At 40.7% G+C, this 10,198-nt stretch overlaps 1 protein-coding gene across 1 annotated transcript; it reads right to left on the reverse strand.

The window, feature by feature from the left end:
- Window positions 1-394: 394 nt before the first annotated feature.
- chp1 (calcineurin-like EF-hand protein 1) lies at window positions 395-9,912 on the reverse strand. The gene is made up of 7 exons (XM_058385286.1): window positions 9,542-9,912; window positions 7,800-7,872; window positions 4,325-4,405; window positions 3,468-3,592; window positions 3,057-3,118; window positions 2,045-2,167; window positions 395-1,441 (listed from the first exon to the last, which is right to left on the reverse strand). Exons 1-7 carry the CDS (start codon window positions 9,606-9,608, stop codon window positions 1,388-1,390), a joined length of 585 nt encoding a protein of 194 aa, XP_058241269.1. The 5' UTR covers window positions 9,609-9,912; the 3' UTR covers window positions 395-1,387.
- Window positions 9,913-10,198: the final 286 nt, after the last annotated feature.

Below are 10,198 nucleotides of genomic sequence, written 5' to 3' on the forward strand. Positions count from 1 at the left end.
ATTCCCCATAAAATCTGTATGACAGAATATATAACTAACAATTCCCACGAAGTAATAAAATAAAGAAACTGATTTTGTTTCCATCACAGACTTACAAACAACAAATCACAAACAGAGACGATCCATGACATTATAACAGACGTGTACACGGAGAGACGGAGAGAGAGAGAGAGAGAGAGAGAGAGAGAGAGAGAGAGAGAGAGAGAGAGAGAGAGAACCAGCAAGCCCTGCTGACCCGAGAGTATTTTTTTTATAATCAGCAGTTTATCTTTGCTAAAGTGGGAACCGTATGCGATATAAACAAACAACATTTGATCACTGGAGGCAGAAATAACACACATTAACAGTGTTGTGTTGTGTGAAGGCTTGGACAGTGCAGCTCACCGAACCTTGACTTCTCTCTCCTGAGCGAGAAAGCGGTTTATATGAAGGCCATCAGTGCTACTGTTTAACTAAACACTGCTAGTTAGAGCTGAATATAACCTGAAGAGGAAAATGTTTATTCATTTACTTCTCTCAGGTTATAGTCTTAGCTGTGAGTTCAATCATATATATATATATATATATTATCATATATATATATATATATATATATATATATATATATATATATATATATATATATATATATATATATATATATATATATATATATATATATATATATATATATATATATATATATATATATATATATATATATATATATCACGTTGTCTTAAAACCAACAAAAAGTAAAGCTGAAAGCTTTGGGAAATGTTCAAATCCCAAGAGAACAGATTCCACAATAAGCATTTACGGCAATGCTGATCGTATCTCCCATTTATTTGGTGGTGGTGATATGTGCAAATGTCTCACAATCCTGAGCTCTCACATAATATGAATGTATGAATGTATGAATGAATGAATGAATGAATGAATGAAAGAAAGAAAGAAAGAAAGAAAGAAAGAAAGAACAGACAGGTCAAGTTAGTGAGTGTTAAGTTTAAGCTTGACGTTTCACATTAGAAGCAACAGATTTGGCTCTGAGTACGATAAACCCATGTTAAGTGTTGAAACTACTCCTAATCACTATGTTCACTATGTTGCATGGAACAATAACAGAGCTGATTTCGAACCAGGAATTGTCCAGAATAAATAAAGAGTACAGCCGGCCTGACCGGGTCAACAACTGAAGGCACATGAATGTTCCCTTTGATCCAAACAACAACGCAAGTGTGATCAATTCGACAGAAGAAACGGATATAAAAGACAAAAAGCGACGACTGCTGCGACACGAGCGATCGGAGCCGAGGAGACCGAAATGCGACAGACCGGCAGAGGGTCGCTCGCTGCGTGAACGGCCTCGGGTTAGAGTTCGGTGCAGCCGGACGCCAGTGGTGCTTCTTCAGTGTAGGAAGCGAATGCTCATCTTCTGCTCGACGTCAACTTTCTCCAAGACCTGAATCAAGGGAAAAACAGACGTCATGCACGTCCTTCAGAAAGCGTCACATATCAGCGATCAATGAAATCAGTACACAGGTTTATAATGATGGTCAAAAGAGATTTCTCAGATGGTTTTAGGAACAAACTCTGTAAGGTTTGACCACGGTATGTAGATAAATTTGACATGATCTACATGTTAAAAGAGACATAATCATCCTACAGTCCCTAACACCAGAGATACAGAATTTTCCAGAAAACATGATTTCTAATTTATGTATAGTGCCTTTATTTCAATTCCTACTAAAGCGAACACTACTATTATATAATACTGTGAGCTGTGATGATGCTGACACATACCTGGTATGAATATTAAAAATGATATCATTTGAACCAGGTTCTGTATATTTGGTCCTACAGGCTGATCAGCTTTATTAATATATTTTTCTAAACTGGTAAACAAAGGTTGAAATAGGGGAATGATTAAACTAGCCAGAGATAAGAAGTTACTGTAATGTCAAAAAGAGAAGTCATATCTACAGCTAATGAACTCATTACATCAGATCACGTATGATTTGTTCCTACGCTTCAGCATATAAACGTGACTCTTGTGCCGTGTCACCTTGATGAACTCGCTGAAGGAGATGCACATGTCTCCGTTGGTATCGGCCTCCTGGATCGTCCGGTCTGCGATGCTGCCCAACTGTTCGTCCGAAATATTCACACCGACCATCATCCGCAGCACCTGAACACACACACAGGGACAAGACACACTGATGAGGATGGAGTTTACAGGTTGTGCTTTCTCTGTGTATGACTCTTATTAAGGTCAGGAGAAAATAAAAAGAGAGGCTGGTTAGGGATTGACCGTTCACAGCTGCTATAATGTAAGTGATAAGAACTAACATTAAATGTAAATATTACTGATGAAAAGTACACTAAAGTTTTGGGACACCCCTCCAAATCACTGAATTCAGGTGTCGTTTTTCAGGGGTTGGGCTCGGCCCCTTAGTTCCAGTGAAGGGAACTCTTAACGCTTCAGGCTTATACCAGTGAAGTTCCTCCACACCAAATTCGCTCATCCATATATCTTTATCGAGCTTGTTTGGGCACTGGTGCAGTCATGTTGGAACAGGAAGGGGTCATCCCCAAACTGTTCCCACAAAACTGGGAGCAGGAAATTGTCCAAAATGTCTTGGTATGAAGCTGAAGCATTAATATCCTTTCACTGGAACTAAGGGGCCGAGCGCAACCCCTGGAAAACGACACTTGAATTCAATGATTTGGAGGGGTGTCCCAAAACGTTTGGCAATATAATGTATGTCATTGTTAAATTAAAAAATATTTAATCATTGCCAAGCTGCTGTGGTGTAAAAGGAAGATTATTATTTTCCCATGACACACAACCCCAAGTGCTCTATTCCTTATTTTCCCCCATGTGAATATTTGATATGAGATTTTTCAGCACCGACTCTGAAACCTGTGAGATCACTGGAAAATAAGGAGTGTCTGAGCGCACGGCTCCTCTTCAGGTGGTTTCAGCTGACAATGAGGCGTGTCTCAGTATTAGTTAGGACACAAAGAAAAGAACTGTGAGATTTTTAGAACATGGAGCATTATGGAAATGTATTCACCTGGAGTAGCTCCTCTCGAGAGATTTTATCATCACGGTCCAGGTCATAGAGACGGAAGGCAACTGGAGGAGAGGGGGGAAAAAAAGATAAATATCTGACTGAGACTTGTGGCTATGAAAGAAACCTCCTTTAAACCTGTATAAACAACATTCTGATGCCAAACATCTGTATCTCAGGCTTGTAAAAAAATAAAAATAAGCGATCTATAAGGTGAGAGAAATGACACACAATCACACGCAAGGTATGCTTCATTTTGTCATTGCCTGAGGGGGAAAAAAAGAAATTATTATGAGGGCGGGTGTGTACTCTCAGGCATGCACGTGACGGTTTAATTAGCGAATATAACAGTACGCTGTGTGAACACGTTTTTCGGGGACACAGTTCAGAGGCTTGAACGTCCAGCAGACTCACAGAGCAGTTTGTTGTTCCTGCTGTTTAACGGCTCGATGTTCGGGTCCTTGTTCTTCTCGTTGTCTTCCACCGGCCGGAAGTGTGCCAAGGTCCTCATGAATCCTCGGAAATTCACCTGATCCTCTCTGAACACAAGATAACACAGAGGCAGACGTGAGACAGAATCAGGCCGAGATTTTAAGCATCTGATTATGAACGTTCCCTGGAGGGGGGGGGGAGCGGCAGGAAGTTTCTATCATGAACACACATGTACTGTTTATTTATATAATAAGTCTTACACACCCAGCTTTAACTTCTCAAAGCAAACCATTCACTCCAGAAAAATGAAGTAAAAACATGTGCATGGACTACATTAGAGCCCACACCTAGAATTACACCGCCTACACATCAATCCTTCTAGGAACGTAATAATACGGTCTCTAAAAACGCTGGCTCAGACACGACCACGGTACGAAACTAAAATGAAATCCCGTAGAGCGGTGAGAGACGGAGAACAGGATGTTTTAATAAAGTCTCTGAGGCGTTTCATAACAACGCTGCAATCTTCCTGTATGTCAAAGAGGATGTGTATTATGACACACACACTTTAGATATTTTTCTAAAACAGCCATCCGAACTGATCTGACTCACGCAGCCTGGTGGTAACCAAGGCCACGCTCGCTAAACGTCTGTTGTTCAATATGTGGTGTTTGCTTAATCATATTCAAGCTGGAATAAGACACACAAGACCAAACAATTCTTTTGAACTGTCTGGTGATCTCGAAGCATGAGGAGAAACATCGATGAGCTACGGTGTAATCAGTGTTCAGTGTATCACTACATTACTGTGATACTAAAAATACTAGCACTGTACTCACCCCTCTGGGAAGAAGGCATTAATTATCCGATCACCGAGAGGGTTGATGGCCAGCTCTGGAATTCTCTGGAAGTCTTCCCGGCTAAATGGGGGGAAAATGAAGCAGAAGAAAAACAGAAATATAAGTCCCCCCCCATCACTTTTCAAACATTCCTATTTGTCCTCGTTTTAGACATAATTAAAGCACTTGTAATGTTAATTTTTCTGTTAAAATAATGTCTAATACGTCTGATATTATTTACAACTTTATAATAATACTTTAAAGTTGACTGGAAAATTTTTCAGTTTATTGAACCCAGGAGAGAGAGAGAGAAACAGGGACACAGAAAGCAGGAGAGCGAGGGATAAAGAGAGAGACAGAAAGAAAGAGACAGAAAGTGAGAGACAGACACTGAAAGCGAGAGAGAAAGAGAGAGAGAGAAAGAGAGAGAGAGAAACAGGGACACAGAAAGCGGGAGAGCGACGGAAAAAGAAAGACAGAAAGAAAGAGACAGAAAGCGTGAGACAGACTGAAAGCGAGAGAGAGAGAGAAAGAGAGAGAGAGAAATAGGGACACAGAAAGCGGGAGAGCGAGGGAGAAAGAGAGAGACAGAAAGCGAGAGACAGACACTGAAAGCGAGAGAGAAAGAGAAAGAGAGAGAGAGACAGAGACACAGAAAGTGAGAGAGAGACAGAGATAGATAGATAGATAGATAGATAGATAGATAGATAGATAGATAGATAGATAGATAGATAAAAACAGATAGAGTAAGAGAGAGACAGAAACAAACAGTGACAGAAAGAGAGACAGACACAGAGAGAGAGAGAGAGAGAGAGAGAGAGGTGAGGAAATGACTGTTTATAGTCGTTACATAATGGAAATAAGACTAGGTATTAACGCATTCTCGGAAATTAAAACTAACTATAAATGGATAAAAAGTATAAGGAACGAAACACTGCTGATGTTTGAACTTTGGAGTGCTACAGCTCCATCTATTCGTCCTGGGAGACTTCCATCTTCAGATAATGTCCGAGTAAGGACGAAGTATATTTTCACACAAACCCGAGACTCATGTACTGACAACTAAACCGCCGAGCAAGTCACCTTGGACTTGCGCGAGCGAGAGTGACCGAGACAATGTAGCGCGTATGTCCTGAGTCAAGGACAGGGAGCTTCAGATTGTGTGTACTACTGAAACACTGAATCTCCTACCAGGTCTGTGGAGTATTTTCACTGTCAATACAGTTTTATACATACATATGCATCATGCTGTAATCAATATATACTGAAAACATAAACTAGAACATGAAAACATCACTGGAACTAGAACTGTTTATAGAGTAAACAGAACACAAAAATATCCCCAGCCGTTGTAGTATTAAATCAAATGATCTGGAGGAGAGGAACTTCTCTTGCAACGAGCAAATGGGATGAGTAAATTACAGCTACTCGTATGGTTTCACTCAAAACCTTATCATCAACACTTTCTTTATTTTCACTCTCAATTGCTTCATGAGTCACTTTCGGTAATAGAAACATCACCACGCTTTCTAACAATAACATACAACAATCAGGCATAACATTATGACCACCTGCCTAATATTGTTGGTCCCCTTTTTGCTGCTGAAACAGCCCTGACCCGTCATGCACTGTGTATTCTGACACCTTTCTATCAGAACCAGCATTAACTTCTTCAGCAGTTTGAGCAACAGTAGCTCGTCTGTTGGATCGGATCACACGGACCAGCCTTCGCTCCCCACGTGCATCAGTGAGCCTTGGCCGTCCTTGACCCTGTCTTCGGTTCTGGATCACTTTTGATAGATACTGACCACTGCACACCAGGAACACCCCACAAGAGCTGCAGTTTTGGAGATAATCTGAGCCAGTCGTGAAAATGTAAAACCCTTTTCTCTCCACGACTATCTGACAAAAGCGTGGCTTTAAAAGCGTCTGCACTTAGATTACACAAAAAAACCTGCCTGAGATAAAGGATGAGCCACACCATACAGAGGTCAGCTATCAGCGTGAGTCAGCGCTCCCACCAGAGTAGAAATGACGCCCAAGTTTCCCTCCAGGAGGCAGATTTCTCCACAATACATTAACATTTTAGAGTTATTCATTCCACAGACAATTTGATGCAAAAGGGGGCAGAATCCGATCCATGCATGAAGATTTACTTTACTAGCACAGGAAAGAACCGATTACACATTCATTTCTGTTTCCTTTCCAAAACCACAGTTTATAGCTGTTGACCTTATCGCTGATGTTAAGGCCACTGTTATCTCACCAGCATCAAACAGCTACAGAAATGATTGTCTATTTAGGAATAATGTAAACAAATACAATTTTTATTTTTTAAATAACAAACAGCCGTGTCTTGTCATGACTTTTTCTTCTGTAGTGCTGTCAGGTGAAGTGAATAAGACTGATGATCTCCTCATCATGGCACCTGTTAGTGGGTGGGATATATTAGGCAGCAAGTCAACATTTTGTCCTCAAAGCTGATGTTAGAAGCAGGAAAAATGGACAAGCGTAGAGATTTGAGTGAGTTTGATGAAGGGCCAAATTGTGATGGCGGATAGACCACTGGATCAGAGCATCTCCAAAACTGCAGCTCTTGTGGGGTGTTCCCGGTCTGCAGTGGTCAGTATCTATCAAAAGTGGTCCAAGGAAGGAACCGGCTACAGGGTTATGGGTGACCTAGGCTCACTGATGCATGTGTGATCCGATCCAACTGACGATCTACTGTTGCTAAAATTGCTGAAGAAGTTAATGCTGGTTCTGATAGAAAGGTGTCAGAATGCACAGTGCATGATGGGTCAGGGCTGTTTTGGCAGCAAAAGGTGGGCCAACACGATAGGTGGTCATAATGTTATGCCTGATCGATGTAAATGCAGTTGCCCTGTGAGCTTAGACATAAGTGAGCCAGAATGATCTGCTCCAAGCATGACCGGTGAACAGTCGAGAGTTCAGTACACCGTGATCAAAAGCAGCTAAATAAATTATCCATTGGGTTCGCTTTAGCTGTAACGTAAATCATAACGTGCCATAAATATCATTTAAGTCTGCATCACAGCACCTTCTCGTTGGATATTTGTAACAGCATGCCGAATTGTTCTATAATTCTCGCATCTGGGGAAAAAAACAGCCATCATTGATAGATGGCGAAGGGGGGAAGTGTCGTATTATTAAGTTTCAAGCTTTTATTGCTTCACTGCTACATGAGGCTGGTGCTTTTTTGTTTTTCCTGCTGCCCTGGTATTCAAGATTCTGAAGCTTGTGACCAGCAAAGTGCACAAAAATACCATGACGACTGAAAATACTTGAAAAAGTTATTGTTGATTGTGGATAACGAAAAACGACGCAAAACTTCGCCATGAAAAGTGTATGTGTATTAAATGATTGTCAGTGTTGGTTTTGGGAGTGTTTGCTCTGTAACCTGTGTCAGTGTGCAGTTCTTATCTCTATGCGTGCGTGTGTGTGTGTGTGTGTGTACCTGAGAGCGCCGTTCTCGCCCTTGTCCAGGCTGTGGAATCGGCTGTAGAGGCGAGTGATCTGACTGTGTGAGACTGTGTGAAAGAGGAAAGAGACACAGATTTCCTCATCAGCACTAAATCCATAAACCCTCAAGTCACAGACGTAAAGCAACGATAAAGCTCATAATCAAGATTCTTTCTCGACTGTATCGTTTTATAAGCCTCCATGTGTACGAATAAAGCATTAAGACTGAAGTATGAATGAACCCGTTAAAAAAAAAATACAGCACTGAAAGTGACCGAAACTAACAGGGTGTTTTCTTAAAGACTGGTCATGCAGTGAGTCAGGTTGTGTTAGTCTGGTCTGTCCAGTTCTGTTGGGATATCATCACCGCTGAGACAAAGCACTGATTAAAGTGGGCAAAACACCCCAGTGTTAAGGACTGTGATTACTAAAAACCCACAAGAACACAGTTATAAATCAGGTACACTGTGTGATATACTGCTGGTGAAAAAAATATGTATATGTATATGACATTGATCATGCATTTCTTTAAAGAGGAAGTCATGTGTGTAAATGTGTGTGTTGGTAACACAACAAAACCACAATGGTGTGAAGATCACGCCAGCCTGGGAAAATATGGGAAGAAATCACCGGGCTGAAAATCTGTGCATTGTCAAGAGAAATAAGGTCAAATCCTTAATCCAGATTTCTTTAAATTGTTTACACTTGGGATTAAAACATCTCCCGAATGTAAAGAGGCTTGGAGTGCTGAAAGAAATACGTAAATGTGGAAGCACCTTTTAAAAGAAAGAGACGATCGTGCTAGCTGCATTAATCACACAATAGCGTGTAGAAGAAGACGATGAACAAGTCTCAAGCACGGGATAAGATTTCCGCATTAGAGCGGACATCGGAGAAAACGTATCAGATCAGATATCGGATTGTTAACGACAAACAAACTGTTTTGCATTTGAAACTCAGCTAATCTGTCGTTTCCTCTGGCAGATATGAGTCAAGAGGAAATAAATATCAGGACCCACGGGATGTAATGCAAATTTTGCACACAATCTGATATAATACATTTCTGTTGGTCATTTTATAGAAGGGGAGAAAGATGTCAAACGTGTGTGACTACAATCTACCGACATGACACAGTCTTCAGTCCTGTAAGAATTCAGAGATCCCAAAGATACACCAGTAATCATGACATTAGTGAAACTAATCCGGTCTGAAAAGGGCTCGAACTGTTCAGTCTGTTATATCAGCTTTCTGTGAACGGGAAGTCGACGCTACAGGTCTATGAAACATTTGACAGTGTTATACTCAATGCAATCCATTATTATCAGAGTTATATTGAGCACAGAGTTCATTTTTGAATGTTCACTGAAAACAATTCAGCCTATATAAGCTGTTTAAGCGATGTTACTTTTCTTTAAGACTGAATATACACACAACGTACACACAGAGTCACAGTGTAGGTTGTGTGTCCATTAAATAATGTTCCTTAAATAAATATGGGAGTCTGTGGAGTTTGTTTAACAGTGAAACTAAAAGGTTTGGAAACTAACAGGACTGCTAACTCATTCTCTGGCATGTAATAACCAATATATATCCGAGGATGTAAGGGTGTGATGTGTGAGTGTTATAAATCATTAAGAAGTGCTATCTCTGTAAGACTGTTAGGAACAACTGGTTTTGCTTAACTGTGTGAAGAAATCATTAAAGGTTAAAGTTTAGAGAGCGGAGAGGTTAACTTACATCCAGTTTCCTTTTTGATTTCGTCAATGTCCTCCTCTCTGAGTAGTGACGATGCTCTGGACCCCATCTCTCTTCTCTCTTATAGATATATATAGATATATATATATATATATATTTTGCTAACTCGACTGTCTCGTTTAGCCGGCTAAGCTAACGGTTTCACACCGCCACTGGACTGATTAGCTCACTAACTTAAAACACACACACAGAGAGAGACATACACAGCGCTGTATATCCACGCTAGATGCCAATTTGAGGTTAGTTATTTTATGAAAATCGTATCAAACAAACGGCAAAGAAAGCTAATTCTGCTAACTGACCAGCGCCGTGAAGGATATTAGACACTGTATACCACTGTACCAAAGTGAGTCGGCTTCCCTACCACATCGCCCGCCTACTTATCTCTGATTGGCTAATATTTCTCAATCTCAGCTTCCTATTGGATAACTCAAAAGTCAGTCATGTCAATGTAGCGACAACACCCCACAAGCAAGACTCCCAAACAGCCCTCTGTAGGACAAATAGTGCACTACGTGTGCACCCTACATAGTGCACTCATTTAACACTCGATTTGGGAGCCGGCTGAAAGATTGAGCAACTTTGCTAATATCAAGTACATTCGCTGTAGCAAGATTGCTATGACAGTTCGGGTGAAAG

The sequence above is a fragment of the Hemibagrus wyckioides genome, linkage group LG03 (assembly GCF_019097595.1).
Source record: "Hemibagrus wyckioides isolate EC202008001 linkage group LG03, SWU_Hwy_1.0, whole genome shotgun sequence".
Taxonomy (NCBI): domain Eukaryota; kingdom Metazoa; phylum Chordata; class Actinopteri; order Siluriformes; family Bagridae; genus Hemibagrus; species Hemibagrus wyckioides.

Bases quoted from the DNA above. Each gene is read 5' to 3' on its own strand.
- chp1 (XM_058385286.1), bottom strand. From the start codon at position 9,608: ATGGGGTCCAGAGCATCGTCACTACTCAGAGAGGAGGACATTGACGAA. The intron at 7,873-9,541 runs GTAAGTTAACCT...TCTTTCACACAG, and splicing joins AATCAAAAAGGAAACTGGAT to TCTCACACAGTCAGATCACT. The intron at 1,442-2,044 runs GTGACACGGCAC...CCCTTGATTCAG, and splicing joins CCTTCAGCGAGTTCATCAAG to GTCTTGGAGAAAGTTGACGT.